The sequence below is a fragment of the Danaus plexippus genome, chromosome 31, assembly GCF_018135715.1.
Source record: "Danaus plexippus chromosome 31, MEX_DaPlex, whole genome shotgun sequence".
Classification (NCBI taxonomy): Eukaryota; Metazoa; Arthropoda; class Insecta; order Lepidoptera; family Nymphalidae; genus Danaus; species Danaus plexippus.
This window is the reverse complement of record NC_083558.1, coordinates 1,167,034-1,184,456: the sequence shown is the minus strand read 5'-3', so window position 1 is coordinate 1,184,456 and position 17,423 is coordinate 1,167,034. Positions and strand designations below refer to the sequence as shown.

General features: G+C 35.1%; 1 protein-coding gene across 2 annotated transcripts; it reads right to left on the bottom strand.

Annotated features, from left to right (window-relative positions):
- Positions 1–2,025: 2,025 nt before the first annotated feature.
- LOC116778268 (xaa-Pro aminopeptidase ApepP-like) lies at positions 2,026–14,921 on the bottom strand. 2 transcript variants are annotated; one of them, XM_061525920.1, is made up of 18 exons: positions 14,844–14,921; positions 13,567–13,649; positions 12,765–12,886; positions 12,381–12,552; positions 12,165–12,268; positions 11,403–11,538; positions 10,479–10,574; positions 9,871–9,947; positions 9,327–9,461; positions 8,697–8,771; positions 8,258–8,335; positions 7,317–7,447; positions 5,750–5,902; positions 4,207–4,336; positions 3,779–3,950; positions 3,468–3,559; positions 2,899–3,012; positions 2,026–2,254 (listed from the first exon to the last, which is right to left on the bottom strand). In XM_061525920.1, the coding sequence occupies exons 1-18, from the start codon at positions 14,867–14,869 to the stop codon at positions 2,063–2,065; spliced, it is 2,088 nt and encodes a 695-aa protein (XP_061381904.1). In that variant the 5' UTR covers positions 14,870–14,921; the 3' UTR covers positions 2,026–2,062. The 2 variants fall into 2 exon arrangements, with proteins under 2 accessions (XP_061381904.1, XP_061381905.1); XM_061525921.1 differs by lacking the exons at positions 3,468–3,559; positions 3,779–3,950.
- Between the last annotated feature and the right edge of the window lie 2,502 nt (positions 14,922–17,423).

Here is a 17,423-nt window from a genome sequence, read left to right as displayed (position 1 = left end):
TTACAAAAAACGATCTAAAATTGAGACTAACTTCGACAGCGCTGTAGAAAATGAACATTCACTTCCTATATATTAATCCTTAGAAGTATTTTATGACAGATTATAATTAATTATAATGTTGTAATGGCAACATTTAAGTGTCACCTCGTATTTGAAAACTGTAAATACTCGCTTCAGCCATTCTGCAGTGGCGTGCACGCAATGGTAGTTTTCCTATTACAGCACCAGAGCGCATTATGTGCCATAATGATTATCGTTGAAGGTTACAACTGCAGCAACGCTTCGCACGATCAAGCACTCTCAAAAGTACTGCTCTCGCGTGATGCGTGCAGTCTGTACCAACCTCAGTGACAGAAAATTAACAGGTGTTTTTTTCTTAATATTTAATATTGTTGAGAAAAAAATGTTAGGCTTTCGTCTTGTAGTTTTTTCAAAATATTCAAAAAGTTAATTCAGACCCTGTTAAAAAGTATACGTAAGGATGGATTAAGTATAAACATTGATTTTTTTTTTATATTCCATACATAAAATGTGAACACATTTTCATTTTGATATTTAAAACTATAAATAAATTTTTATTACAGACCTACTACACTTTTGTATGAGTATTTTTATTCTCAACCCTGAACTAAGCGCACTCAACTAGTGCATTAGAAAACTAATTTACGTTCCAAATAAGCACACTTCCGCATCATGTGCCACCGAGTCGCATTATGCTCTGTAATTGAAAAACTACCCACAAATGCAAATGAACACTACATACCCTACCCATATAACAACTAAAACTATATTGTTTAATTCTTACTAAGATACTTTTAATCATGCATTACGCAATACGAATGTTTACAGACATTTAATAAAATGACATTTGATTCAACATTTGTTAAAAGTGCCATCTATCAATGTAAAAATGAACCATCGGCCGCTTACTGCTAGCGCCGCTATGCAGCTAGAGCGGCGGTAGGCAGAACTACTCGGTGCTTATTTTCCAAATTTTCCAAATCTCATGTTGTATAAGAAAATGTTTGCATGTGTGTGTGCAAAAACCTATGCATGTGTTGTATTCGAGAAGCACTGCTTCCTTTTTTTCGTTTAAAATGTCGTAGAAAGTCCGTTAATTGTCAAATGAGACGCGGCTCTCTGATTGGTCGGTGAACTGTTCATATATTTTTGCCGCCATTTTGTTATTATTGAATATTGTCATTTGTCTTTCTAAGCGCAAGTGAATAAGTTTCAATTAATTTAATAATGAATTATGGAAAATTACAGCTGTGAGCTCAGTGCTGGTGATGTGTGGTTATCGAAATTAATTACGAGTAGATTTTCAATATTGTCGTTTGATAATAAAATTAAGATAATAACGAAGGGAGGGTGTTCGACCAGTTGAGAATGAACTAAAAGAAAGGTAATGTTATTCGTTTTAATAAATAGTATTATGATAGTTTTAATCAGCTAGCAGGTTGTGTATACACAAATCAGTTATTTTGTTTTCCTTGCTTGTTGTTTTCAAATAATAATAATAAGAATATTTGGATTTCCACTGGATATTCCGATTTATATAACTATCATAAAGCGGTGATGAACAAATCGTAATCGTTTTAAAGTACTTTCGTGGCTCAGAGGTAGTTGAGAGATTCATAAAATATATAGGCCTTGCTCAGCAGTGGACTCCGATAGGCTGATGATGATGATGATAATGAAATAATCGCAATGACCTCAGACCATGTAAGTATATTAAAAAATCTTAATTTAATCAATATAACTAAATATAATAGGTTACGTACCAATCAAACATATATATATATAAACAAAGGCTAATATGTGACTGCTTTGTCGTTTGTTTAAAATCGTGTTTTTGGTACCTACCTTATTGTTCTTTACGCACATTCACCTTATATTTCATTATTATTTGTAACATTGACCCGCATTTTACGAGCCATTTCTAACATTTTCAAAGTACAGTCCCTTGAATCATATCAAATATTATTTTATTTGAAGCAATAAAACTAATATTATAATTTTCTAGTATTATTTTTATTATTTTTTATTCTATATCACATATCTATGGTATGTACCATAGACGGCTGATGATGATGAGGAGGAATGGTGATGATTTGACCAGAACAGCCGAGCTTCTTTGTATCGGAGCGCATTCTCTCTCCAGCCATTCGTAGTCTTTGTCTAAATCACGTCCTCGTAATATCGGTCCCAGGGTAGATAGCACCCGCGCGTGATATTCGTTTAAGTATCTTATCTGTAAATATAGATAATATTAATCTGAAATATAGTATATATACATAAATATAGATAATATTGAGCGTTAATTTTTTTTTTATTCCTATTTTTCACGATCTTTCACAGGTTTTTTTTTTGTCTGGGACGTGTAGTCATACCCTACACGTATCTGATCGTATCTCCGCTGCCATCTTTAGTTTTAGAGATAACAATTCAGCGAGAAAAGAGCGTATTGACTTAAAATACAGTCCCCAAGACGGTTAAGTTAGGAACATTAAACAACGGAATAAGACGAAAAATATCAAATAATCTTTCTTATGATGTCAAAATCGAGCAGTTGCTCGTGTATTGTTGGCAGGATTGACGAATTTTAAACTACAAGATTCACAAGTTACCGAAAACATGTATGCAGTTTAAAACTTAAACTTTCTTCATTAAGTAATGTATACAAAGATCACGAGTGCTGAGATTTTCGGATCGTTTCCCCGTCATTTATTATATTTTCAAACTAAATCCCTACGTTTCGGTTACCTTTCAGTGACCGGGATCACTAGATTATGTATTTTAAATAATACAATACGCGACGTAATCAGATCACATCAGTTTAATTTTTTGCCAAGATTTTTAAAACTTTAAATTTCGTATCAATAACCAAGCGAGCACCTCGTCATCGCTCATGATGTCGACGTCCAAGCAGCTGGTCTGGTGTGGAGCGAGGGATATCGTATAAAACGCTGTCGGACTGCGACCGGCGAAATTGCCGATAATGTTCTTCGCCTGTAACAAAAATATTAATAAAATGACAAAATTTTACTATATAATATTTATTGCTCATATATTTCGTCAGAATTTGGTTAGGTAGAGGGGAGCTTGGGAAGTGGTGGTGAGCGTTTAACGCGTTAGATAGGACCCTTAAACCTCCACCTGGGTCAAGTCCCAGGCGCGCTGTTGAAGCTCTCCCTGCATGGACCCGACGCCCGCATGGTGGATCCATGGAATGATGAGAGGTTTTGTCTCAAATAACAGTCATTCAAAATAATTGACGTATATATATATATCTTATGGCCTTATACAGATCAGGCCTCATTTAAATAAATAACATAACTCAGAGTCTAAAATAAACAAAATATATTTGTATCTTCTATTATATTTTCCCCTACTATCAGTGTCCGAACATAATTCGCAAGTCCACACGGACGATGTCGCTGTAAAGCACACTGCTCAGTACTCACGTGTATATGGTCGGAGTCCTTAGTTAAATTTATGACCTCAACGATGTCCTCGTGTCTTATTCCATATTCACCCACCTCGTAATAACCCGGTTCTGTAAAAAAATACATAATTAAAATATTTATACCCAAAAAAAAAAGGTTCTTAATAAATTAAATTAAAAATGTACTAAAAAAACACAACTTTATATACGCGACATTCACAAAACTTTTTCAGAAAATGAAATAAATTAATAAAATAAAATTTTAAATAGATTAAAAAAAATATTTCGTAATTACTCGCGTAGTTACTCAGCTTTACCTTGTTTACTCACCGTTACTCATAATGATCCCGGGTTCTAGCCCCGGATCGCTGGCCATGTTCATAATGCCGACGGGTCCCTCGTGCACGTTCAGGAAGTGTCCGACGCCGTGTCCCGTGCCATGGGCGTAGTTCAAACCGACGTCCCACAGATACCGTCTAGCAAATGTCTCCAAATCCCTACCCTGTTTAGTCATTTATTAGAAAGTTAAAACGCTTTTTGAGATTTTTGAGTAAACAGCAACTTAATGACTTATCATATTTACGACTCCTTGTTAATATTTAACGTAAAAAAGAAGATCATTATAGGATGTCTGAACATACTCACTTGCTGTAGCATATGTACGTACATAATTTTGCTATTTTATTTTGCGATTACGAAGCGGTAAAAGGTTATTTGTTTGCAAACTTCAAAATAAAATACTGGGAGTATTAACTTACTAGAGTGCCTCTAGGGAAGACGGCTGTGGCCAACATTATCTGACCCTTCAAAACCCTGGTGAATGTCTGTTTTTGTATATCCGTTGGAGTTCCCATGTGTCGCGTGCGTGTGATATCTGTCGTGCCATCCCTGTAAAAAATGATATAAAGCACTCACTTCCATTAAACATGCTAAGGGAGCAGACTAGATTATTTTCTTCTTCGCTTCGCTTCGCCTAAATCATTAATATTTGATTGTAAAATTAATGACACTTTTACTAGGAACGCAATTTTATGTACATTATGTTTTGTGCGTAGTTTTTGTGAAGCTGAAATAACTTTTGAAGGCTGTCCAAATATTATTTGATTTTTGGTTAACCTAAGACGATAAGGACAAAAGGATATCTAAGATTTTTTCGTGTATGTAGCTAAATTAAACGAAGTTTATCGGATACTACGCGTTTTTATTTTATATGTCGGCGCAATTGATATTATTTGAATAACTAATAATTGAGGGTAGTTGAAATTATCTGGCGTCACCCGCGTGACCACCTGCGGAGCCAACAGTGTAAGGGTAGTCACAACAATGTTGGTATAAATAGAGGCGACAGTAAAGGTTACGATACCACATCCGTGAAGCGGCCCTGTACCATGGACGCCCGCCGGATGGTTACGCCCTGCTGCGAGATCTTCCCGAGGCCCCACTTGGACTTATCCTACCTGAACACCCGCCTTAAAAAGTGAAACGGACCCCGACGGCAAAGACAAGAAGATGACCCCATCGGACGCCACCTGGTGTCTAACCACCGGTGACGTGTCCTGGCTCACAGTGAGACTCGCCACGTCCGACCAACACGCGGGCACGACTACCTGGATTTCACTGCCGCAGGCTGGAGGCAGCCCATTCGAGACCTAAGTCTCTGGACCACGCCTCGCCCGCGGCCTCCCTGATATGACACCAGGGCTGCAAACGCCCGCCCCAACGACCCGCCTGGATTCACAGGCGGAGTCGTAGCCAGCTCCGGGGGCCAATGCCCCGAAAAGCTAACCTCGACCCCGGCTTCCCGGGGGCCCGAGATGACCTCGATATATTACGATAGTCTCGCTCGAGCCGTTGCAGTGTACGGACCTCTTCGAAGCAAGGTGTTCGTCAAATCGTCTACGAGGTTACCTTCAAGAGTCTGAGATCCTGACGACCATCAAGAATAGTCATTGGTGACGTCAGTTATGCTGACGTCACACTTTACAAAAAACAACAAAGCGCTTCCTACTCCGACATATACATATAGGATCTCGACAATTTAAATTCATCTCGTCTTCGTCTTCAGGTTTGCCGTAAGGCGTAAAGGAACCGAAACGTCGGGTTCATGCGGCTACAGAATAATAAAAAACGCTTAGTACCCGACAAACTTAGTTCCATACAGACTTTAGAGGTAGAAACGAGAAATAAATAATTATATAATAATGAAACAAGTTATACGAGCCGTTTACCTTGATTTTGACCGGCACTTTGTTTTGACACGAGTAAAAACAATCTATTGATATTTAAATATAATTATCATACATGTATTGCCCTCCGGAATCCACCAACAACATGTCGTTCCTGCCGATAACGGTTTGTTCAGCGTCACGCGACGGCTTGTAATGTATCACAGCCCCGTTGGCACCGGCGCCGGCGATAGTCGCAAACGAGGGTCCCATGTAATACTCCTCCTCGCTAAAATACATCACAACATATGCTGAAATTAGCAGAAATAAAGTAGATACCTCACAAATCTCTACATAGGCTAGTTACTTCTTCGATTCTTAATGACAAATTTATATATAGATTCAGATAGATATTTATTTGACCTTAAATGAGTATAGCTGTTCTGCGTGTAAGTAATGGACAGTTCACTCTCACAGAAGATCACAGTAGACTGGAAGCTGTCTCATCAGCTCCTTACTCTAAGAAGTATTCTTTCAAGCTCTATAAACTTACACTTCAATCGCATTCCAAACATAACGCGTGTTTTTATTTTGCATACTCTAAGTTAGTAAATAATAATAAGAATTTAAATTCGATTTTTTTTTTATTTCATCATCTAAACCCTATATATATATTTAGGGAACACACATTTAATTTGAACCGATCCTTAAAATTCCCGAACGCACCCGAAGTGACGTCACAGCGATGACATCTGGTTTGGTCACTTTTACGCGGGAAAGTATTTTATCGACGTGACTTGTGTGTTTGTAAATTGAATTTAACTTATTGAAGGTGTTTCGATTTAAGATAATAACGAGTTTGTTCTAGTTAAAAGTACTGGCTTTATGAGGCAACTTTATTTTTTTAATAATTTTGTTAGAAACCTAAATATGTATATATATATATATACAAAAATGTTGAAATTTAAAACTTTCGTGAGTATAAGAAGCTAATTGTATCGCGTTATTTGATTTTAAAACCACATAACTCACGCTGGCTGTGAACTAACCGACACGTCGGAGTACGTAGTTAACGTAATAACAAAAAACGCGTAGTAAATCAGAAAAATATATATTACTCTAATCGTTTCTGTTTTAAGCAAATATTAAAAAAAAAAAGGTCAACTAATTTTTTTAATAAAATATACATAAATCCGTATAAATATTCGAATGTAAAATATTTTGGGGGGTTTGTTAGAAAATATATGGAATTGACTTAAATGTCAATAAATATTCAATTAAATTGACATATATATATATCGGCGCTATCAGCTTCAATGACGGATGCAACATGGAAATAACTCAAGGCTGTCATCAATTACTATAACAACTTATTGGTCGTCGTTACTATTGTTAAAAGTAAAACGAAATCAAAGAGAATAGAACTATGTTTGAATTCTGGTATAAATATGACGTCTGGACGCACGACAGCGGACTGCAGAGTTCAGCGAGTGCGGAGCATAAAGAATGTGATTATGAAGAACCTTCGAGAAATACAAGAACATTTAGAAGAATTGAAGTTTCATTTTAAAATATCTGGAACGTATGAAACGAGTGACGTTAGTGACGACAGCGAGGCTGGCGTCCTGTCTTTAAAACAATGAATTTGTAATAAATCCGATATATCTATAGCTGGTTAAATGAGCAACGTAACAAACCCTTACCTCCTAAGCTCGTCCAGTTTGTCAACTACGTTTATCTCTGTCACATCAGCTCCAGAATCCACCTGTTCGTGTACCCAGCGCAGAAACCTCACAACAGCCACTCCGTCCTTCACATGGGCGGATCTAAAACCCTTGTGATATACAAATAACGATTTATAGTATTATAAATTATTATCTACAAAAAAAATTTTTTTCAATGTAGGTAGATGTAATTTTTACCTGTTCCTAGAATAATATAGCAATTAGGTAGGAATCATTTAATTTTTTTAGATGGTAAGTAATCTTTATATATAAGATATTTTTTTTTCCGTTACTTATTTGAAAAAAACTAGGTATGTTTTACGGATAAGCTAAGCGATTTATAATGTTACAGCTATATTTTTAGGTTCGCTGTGAGTTTATTTATCTGTAATCTTCGTAAAGCGTAAGGTAAGAGAGAATATTAAGAGATCGTTGGCGGTAGATGACAAATGACAAGACTAACTGACAGACACTTGCATCTCGTCTTTGATAAGGGTTACAGTCGACAAGAAAACGTGTTGTATAATGTAGTATAGTGAGATTGTAATTTTATTTACTTGCTAGCTGTTGCCCGCGGCGACGCCCGCGTTTTGGTTTTCGCATAACCATATATATCAAACTTAAAATTGACCATAACTTCTTTTTCCTTAACCGATTTTGATGAAACAAAGTTTTGACAACGCTCCTAATTATATGTAATCCAACTGTGAAGACCGCGTTCAAATCCGTTGAGTAGTTTTGAAGTTATAACGTGCCAGACAGACAGACAGACAAAAATTCCAAAAATTGTTTTTTTGGTTTCTATGACCCTTCTTTAATTGCCTCCTATAAGTTTTCTGGAAAAATATTTACTGTACAGACATTAGATTTTTACTGTCCTATTATATGTATATATATAAGAAAACTTTGTTGAATCTCACCCCGAGCTCCACATCATTTTTCAAATACTTCATCATAACAACAGGGGATGTTGTTGAGACTGTTGTCACCGCACTGTTCTGTTGTGAAACGAACCAATAAATAAATTTTTTAAGCAAACAAAAATATATATATCGTCTTTTTGGCTTTCAGATAAATATTTCAATAACAAAAAAAATATACAAATTAAAAAATCATTTTTTTTTACGTATGGCAACTATCGTTCTTACGCCGGAAAAGAAGAAACTATTGAAAAAATAAAATTAAAAATATATATATATCAAAATCCTATTTTATTTTAATTAACTACATTCCTAGAATCATTACTCGAAGAAAATTTAGCCCTCCACAAGGTTATGGATTAGAAAAAAACAGACAAAAATCTTGGTAAACCAATAATCAATCAATCAATAATAAAGAATCACAAAGTTAGGTACAAACCACTTCAAGGGCTAGATATATCGCTTGGCTGCCACCAGTCGGTAGCCAGACGGTGCTGCCGGGCGGGAGGAGCCTCTGAATGGAACGAATGAAGGAATGAACGAATGAACGAAACATATAAGATATCTATTCACGAGACAATTAAAACTTTCTTTTCTTCTAATTAAGATAATTAGCTGATACAAAAATACATTTTTTTGGCTGCAATCCGTACATCAAAATTATAACTAACGTTTGCATGAAATGATATTTAGTGTAAGTTGTAAATAACTTAAACTTAAATGATATAACTAAGTTATATATTATGTTTATATATTTATACTATTTGTATATATTTATGTGTATATATCTATGTATGTATAATATCTAAATTTCCTTTTATTTTATATATATTTTTGTATGCTTATATATAAATCTCTTTATTTTTCCTTCTCTATTTTTATTATACCTACTGTGCTTTCTCATCTAGTTTCCTTTATCAATAGGGTTTCTGCTAGAGATCTCTTTTTAGAGATAAGTTATCCTTTGTACATCAATTCTCTTTTGTAACTAATTTTGTAACTCTTGGTACATCAATAAATAAATAAATTAATAAATTAAACGCGGTAATTGTGTTGTTATGTGACTTACCACCATGCTGGCCAAGTAATCAAATATCTCTTCGTACGGTCGACAGTCGAGTTCCGCGCCCTCTGACTGCAAATGTTGCCATATATCTCCCGATAGCTTCCCGTCCCCCCAAAAAAGGGTGACATTCGAATTTGCCTGTCAAACGATGTCAATTAACTTATAAATAACCATTAACTGATATTAAAAAAGACAATTTTTTTTTGCCAAAAAACTAAGGGAATTCGTGAGGTTTTTGTTCAAAGCAATCATTCGAGCTGCATGAGTGATATTTATTACTCGTTTTTGATCTTAAAATGCGATGATTGTAACACTGAAGGTGTATTCTTGGTACAAAACGATATGATTGTCAAAATTTTACATGTTACGATCCGAGGGAAATGTCTAGAATGTTCTTCGTTATTGTTCTTACCATCAACATATATGGAGGACTCGCTGAAAGCAATTTATGTTATTGAAGTGATAGTAAATAATGAGTTTCAATTGGACAAACACGTTGACAAAAGCTAGTGTAACAGAAGTAAAATTTTCACGTATAAATTATCACCGAATTAACTTGGACGACCAGATAGGAGAAGAAAACGGGATTGTAGGGGATGTCCGAGCCGCGGATGTTTAAGACGTCTGGGAAGAAAAAATTGATTAGTAGGTATTTTGCGGGAAAATTTCCCGTTTCACTAATATATATATATATAAAATTTCCCGTTTTACTCTAAGTATTCTCTGTCGTTTTAGTCTCTATATTCTCTAAGTTTTACTCTAAGTATTCTCTGTGATATTTATATATATATTAATACGCCTGTCTTAGCATCACTTGTATGTTTGTACGTATACGAAGTTTTCGAGCTCGTTTTGACACTAATTTCGTGTGTTTGTGTTTGTATATTTTTCGTGAAACGAGCACACCAATCTGCAAGCCCTTTTGTTTATAATTCATTATTATTTTCTCTATAAATGTATTTTTTTTTTACATTTTTCACTTTTTGCAGTGCTTTAAACTATATCGATTCCGTCTGAGAACAAACAAATAATCAAAAGCTCGGAATTAATTTTATATTTTTCATATACAAATGAAATTAATAGTTAAAATAGTTAATATTATATTTGAGATAGTCCTTAAAATTATATATATATATGAAACTTTAATATTTTTACACGCAATGTCATCCAGCGCGGTAAGCACTAACGCCGAGGCGCCTTTCGCACGGGTCTGAGCCACTAGACTCGATATTTTCTCACTCGACGCTCTCCCTGGAATAGATTATAACATTCACATAAAAAACAGGCCCTCACAACAATTATATGAATTATTGGTTGAGGAATATATATGAAGAAGTATGTTCTACGCGACCAGAGCTAAGACTCGCGAGTATTCATTTAAATGACATATATATATATGTCATCATCATCATCATCATCATCATCATCAGCCTATCGGAAGCCCACTGCTAAGCATAAGCCTCTTCTCGCATGGAGAAGGTTTGAGCATTAATCACCACGCTTGCTCAAGACGGGTTGGCGATTTCAAACTTATAATTTGATATTATAAGACCAGGTTTCCTCACGATGTTTTCCTTCACCGTTATATATGTATATATATATATGAGTATGATTTTTCATCTAGTACGTCCGTGATCACGGTTGCAGCAAGGTAACCGAAACGTTTGGAGTGTTTAGTTTAAAAAATAATAAAATACGCGAAGTAATCTGAAAATTAAAAGTCGTGGTGGGCTGGAGGTTAAAGACCCGCCTCTCACGCGTGAGGGCGAGGGTTCGAAACCTGGCGAGTACCAATGGGATTTTTTCCGAGTCATAAGTACTTTGTAAGAGTGTTTAGACACCACTGACGGACGGTGAAGGAAAACATCGTGAGGAAACCTGGAGTTATAATTTAAATTATAAGATTCAAATCGCCAACCCGTCTTGAGCGAGCGTGGTGACTAATGCTCTAACCTTCTCCATGCGAGAAGAGGCCTTACTCAGCAGTGGGCTCCGATAGGCTGATGATGATGACGATGAATCCGAAAATATTAGTTTCATTTATGTTCTACGATTTACCTTAACTTATATGTAACTTACCCGTGAAATTTACTGTGAGCGCCAACAACGGCTCGTTAGGCCTGGCGGGAGGGGGGTCCGAAACCCTTCTTCTAGCCTCGTCCACCGTGTTATCGTAAATTGGTACAATACTTATGTTTGCGTTACGCACTGCATTCTAAAAATATACAAAAGTTGTCGCTAAAAATAGTAATTAATTGTTTAGCTTGTTAACAATTTAAACCACGACATAATGTCGCTGTCATGTAAAGATTTATATAAAGTTTTCGATATTAAAACTAGTTATCGCTGTGAGAAATAAAATTGACATATCTGTGCTTACTAGAAGTGTGGATTATGTGACTTTAAGGTAAACTATTACTACCTTAATCTATTTCTGTATACATTTCTACTGATGTTATTAAAAGTTTTAATTTTTTTTGCTATAATTTTCTTTTATAGTATTATTATTTTTTTTTAAATCTAAAGCGGGCAACCGAGCAGACTGCCTACTTGATGGAGGTAGTACTATCGCCAATGGACATCCACAACATAGATTTGCGGATGTGTTGCCACTCTCTATTAGGGAAGGGGGGGATGAAAAAGTGGGAAAGGGAGGGAAAAGGGAAGCGGCGCCCGGCTCTCTCACTCAGCGGACGAAACGCAGCCATTAAAGACTACTTCTCCAATCTTCTGTGAGAGGGTGGCACTTCCTCGGTCGAGCCAGCCCCTGTTCGAGCTGCAGCAACTCGACCACAGCTAGGCTCTACCACCAGCGATTTGTTAATATTTAAATAAGGTTACCTCCAAAGTTGTCCAAGAACTGCGTGTGTAGGTCGTTGGATCAATACCAACTCTTGAACCTCTCATGTTAGACGCTAGCCAACTCTCGATCGTTACATCAGTACCTAAATAATTGTCATGATAATACAAACTAAATATATATTAAAATGAAAAATATAAGAATATTGTTTTTCTTTTTGTCCTTATAAAATGTTAGTCATGGTTTAAAATACTCACCAATCCTCATTAGAGTCCAAATACGAGGATCAACTTGCATATCGAATTGCGTGAAGTATCTGCCCTCAGTCCACAGTAAGGCGTGGTCGGCTGTTACGAGGGCTGTACCGGCAGACCCCGACAGACCTGAGAGCCACTCCCGTCTAGCATCCGTAGGCGCTATATATTGAGACTGGCGACAGGTAAGTTATATACAGGTAACTTATTGAAAGGTAATTTTATGAATAAAAACATTTTATATACATAAAAAATACATATATTTAAAATCGAAAATTAGATTATAATAAAATAAGCGAAATATATGATTGTTATTGAATCGTTTTTGCTATACAAAGACATACATATTATTTTTTTGCGTAATCCTTACTACTTGTTTTTACTTACGTTATGCGCGTCAGACGTAGGTACTATAAAAGCGTCGATTCCTCTCTCTGCCATAACATTCCTAACAGCTGACACGCGCTCCAAGCTTTGAGATCCACTGAGTTTCCCGCCATTTATGTTACCTGTGACATATTTTTTTTATAATGTAGGTATAATTAATTTAAATAGATCGAAACGTGAAAACGAAAAAGCTTTTTATTTGTATTAGAAGCGATACTTCTATTTACTACGTGTGTTATGTTACGGATAGTAATGTTTTTGTATATATCACATTTGAATTTGAATATTAATATATATTTAGGTCTAACAATGCTCGTAAATAAAAACTTATATCGTTTAATAAACACAATCGGTTAAATTTAAATGAAACTAATATATTTCGGATATACTACGCGGATTTTATTATTTTAAAAAACTACACAATCCCGAAGTTTCCGCGTGGTATATCCGAAAAATATTAGTTTCATTTAAATGAATAAAACTCGCGAAAGTCTCAGATCACATCACAATAAGTTGAAGACACAGATGTATTATTCGGGTATTTGCATTAAGTTTTGTTGCTTAGATGTAATTTTATAAAAACACCCTGTATATATAACGAGGCTTTGAAAATGAGGAAGTTAATAGAATATTACTGAATGCTAACATTGAAATTGTTTTATTGCAATAAAAACGAAAGCCTTTCGTTTGAAAATTATTTTTCTTCATATATTACTTTGATAAGACGTCAAAGCGTAATTCACTTATCTCATTAGCTATACAAATATAATAAATTTTTAGTAATTTTTTTACTATAACTTACCGGGTATATGACTTTCAGGGTATAGAGAATAAGTGTTTGCATCGAAGGAAATGAGATCCCCAATCGCCAGGTGCTGTGCTGCACTGTAGGGAAATTTATGAGGTCATAAGCCATGTGTATAAATAAAACTGATTTTTCGAAACGTATGTGAATGACTATAGTAGTTATGTAACTGTAAGTTTGTCGTATTAACTAAATACAGAGTTTGAGGTTTTTCGTTCAGAGGAGCTTGGACGGTGGAGGTGAGCGTTTAACGCGTTAGATAGGGTCCCTAAACCTACACCTGGTTTAGTCCCAGGCGCTGTTGAAGCTCCTCTCCCTGCATGGACCCGGGACCCGCACGGGATCCATGGAATGATGAGAGGTTTCGTCTCGTCCAGCATCACACGCTTCGTTATTCTTAATGTATATATGTATGTGACTGTCTGTTGCTTTGACGGATTTATTTTTGTCAGATAGCACAACTGTTTGTGAGACTTATTTTACATCAAAGATTTAAGGTATTAATTTTGGTGTAAACTTTAAGAAATCTTAATAATTATTTTTATTTGGAAAACACTACAAACTTCATAATATAGTAATTTCGAAAACGCTATATTTTACAGACAATGGCTTTTAGACGATTACAAAAATGATCTGTATTGACCTTCGAGGACTAGGTCACGGGATATTTGGAAGAATTTTCGCGAGCTTTCGACCTTACTAACTTATTTAACTTACTATACCAATGTTGCTTCCTCAAATCCTCATTACAAATTACTAATGAAGGTGTATACAAATATTTAACTTGCAAGCAATTTTCTACTGATTTAGGTTTGAAACTCTTGAAAATAAGGAGTCTTAGTACGAGTAACATCGTCACGTGATACGTAGCGTTAACAGTTTTCCATACATAAATCTTCCAACATAGTATTAACTAAGGTTGATGAGAAACGCGAAACGCCACGTATTTAGTGTACTTAAACTTGCAGTAAGCATAACGACAGAATCTTTAATGTGCTTATTAATTTAGTTTCCCGATCTTAAATTAACAATGTAAAAAATAAGATAATTTGTATTTAAACTAACTAACTAAGGCACCGTTTACTTAACTATGATAAAACATTAATTTTAAAAAGATTTTTTTGTATGTCTCTTCTTAGTTCTCACGCAGCCTGAACGTATAGTTGCATTGATGCGTATGTTCTTACAAATTATACACTAATATGAAGAACTTCTTTATTCTTCCTTGGTAAACATTGAATCGGCCTAAAAATATTTTATTATATATAACTTACAGCAATATTATCACACGACCGAGCATTGTGACTCCGACACGCGTGTATCATATCGTACGTTATCAAGACTTATTGTTTTATTTAAATTTATTTAGGTTTAAAACTTATCTATCTTTATATATATATATTGGTATTTTGCTCAGTCAATCGATATATTTATCAGAGATCCTTAAGGGGCTGGAAATATTAATGTACTTATATAATGAGACTTACTAGCACTTTCATCTCACTCGTGATCGAAAGCGGGATGTAATGTTAAAAATTTTTGTTTAATTCAAACGACTACCCTCAAAAGATATCGACTATCACTAGGTATGTGTTTCGTAGCTAGTATCGATCCTGTACACGGACGAGTTAAATAGAATGATCTAGGTATAAAAAGATTTATTTCTTATAAGAATTTGATATTAATTTAATGTAAGATACGATTCTATTTTCTATACATTTGCAAGAAAACAGTTTTGACATCTGGGCCGTTGGATGTAGAAGGCTTATTTATTTACTATAACGAGTATATAAAATTATATTTTTAGTTTGATTTTAAACTTTAATTTATTATTAGTTTTAATGTATTTTTTATAACCGAGGTGTCTCCATTTTTGATATTTGGCGACTTTTCTTGGCGTCTGCGGCTGTGGTCAATTGTGTTTGTGGCTGCACTGGTGTCATGTTAAGTAGGTACTGCGACAACATTATTGAAGTGAAACTTCTTATACTCGAACAAGGTTGCGTTGAACTTCCAACGCTCCTGGAAGAAGGACAGAAAGAGACAGCGAGAGCGTGGGCAATCAGTGTTACTTGTAGGTTATGTTAATAAAGATTGTCTTCAAGAAACACTAAAAACTCCTTTCCGCCCATCCCTGTTTGCATTCCAACACGACGTTACACGTAGGAGCGATTTTTATAAAGGCGGAACATTCCATTGAAAAAAATAATACAATTATGCTTTCCTCCTATTTATCAGCTAATTTCTTACGTATGCAAATACTACTTAACTATCAGTGTGTTTGTTAAACCGCGTCTTCGTTCTAAGCGCACTTTTTTAATTAGTTTCCATAGTTTAACCTAACATAGCATGTAGTTTCGTCGATGCTGTCACGTGTTTGTCTGTTTGCAGTCTGTCAATGCGAACCTGGAGATAAGAATGAAACGGTTACCTTAAACGGAAATAAAATAGCGAAATCTTTCCGTAAATATTCTATTGAATATTTCATGTATACTATGGAAAGTACACGTGTAGAAGGATCACAATATTATTTAGGATTTTGACCAATTCTTCTGTTTACCTTTACGACGGTACGGAAGATATACAAGTTTTATAATGTTTTAGCTACATTACTATAAATTTTCATCAATATCCGGTCAATACTTTTTGGGTAAAAAAACAACAAACATAGGTACATCATAAATATATATATAAAAGTATTGACCGCATATTGGTGAAAATTTATAGTAATGTAGCTAAAACATTATAGGAACAGATAGTATATAATGTGTCCTTCAGTCCGTGTAGTTCCCGGGAACACTTCATGACAGTTGTATTGTGTGAAGTAACGCGACACGCGATAGATGGCGCTGACGGTTGGCGAACATATATTATTAAAACACTTTATACTCTTCCCTCATAACATGCAGGTTTTATAGCACGTGACACAATCAGGTACTGTTGCAAATAAGCGTTCCTTAGTAACGTCACAATTTTACATAACAGCGAGGACTTTGTCAGTTATAAACATACGTAATATGAAAAAATATTTTACAATATCATATACATCGGCGCAAGCAGCTTCAATGACGGATGCAACATGGAAATAACTGGCATCAATTATTATAACAACTTATTGGTCGTCGTTACTATTGTTAAAAGTAAAACGAAATCAAAGAGAACAGAACTATGTTTGAATTCTGGTATAGATATGACGTCTGGACGCACGACAGCGGACGGCAGAGTTCAGCGAGTGCGGAGCATAAAGAATGTGATTATGAAGAACCTTCGAGAAATACAAGAACATTTAGAAGAATTGAAGTTTCATTTTAAAATATCTGGATCGTACTGAAACAAGTGACATTAGTGACGTCAGCGAGGCTGGCGTCCTGTCTTTAAAATAATGAATTTGTAATAAAATCCGATATATATATTTGATTGTTGATGTAAAAATTACAATCAGTCTGCTTCTTAAGCGGATTAAATTCCGTGTTGCTTGTAATAGGGCCAATAAATAATTATCAAACTGATAGTTTGTGTTAAATTTATTGTTGATAATATTTTATCTTTTATTTACGTCTTATTATATCTGATAAAAAGATGTAAGTGAATTATCGTTTTTGGCAATTAATTTGCTGTAATCGGACCTCGTTGTAAATATAAAAATAATATTTTCTAATTACGAATGACGAAGGGAGTATAATTTCCGTTGTTCTAGTTTGGGATAGTAACGGATAAAATAATGTGATGGTAGATCCATGGAAACACGAAGATGATAAACGCATCTTAAAAACTGACAAGTATAAAATTTCTTAACATCAGTTTGCCTTTGTTATCCCTACTTTTCTTTCGTCTGTAATGTGACATGCGTTAGA

Bases quoted from the DNA above. Each gene is read 5' to 3' on its own strand.
- LOC116778268 (XM_061525920.1), bottom strand. From the start codon at position 14,869: ATGCTCGGTCGTGTGATAATATTGCT. The intron at 8,772-9,326 runs GTAAGTCACATA...CGTTCCATTCAG, and splicing joins ATTACTTGGCCAGCATGGTG to AGGCTCCTCCCGCCCGGCAG. The intron at 4,337-5,749 runs GTATGATAATTA...CATTTTTTACAG, and splicing joins GATTCCGGAGGGCAATACAT to GGATGGCACGACAGATATCA.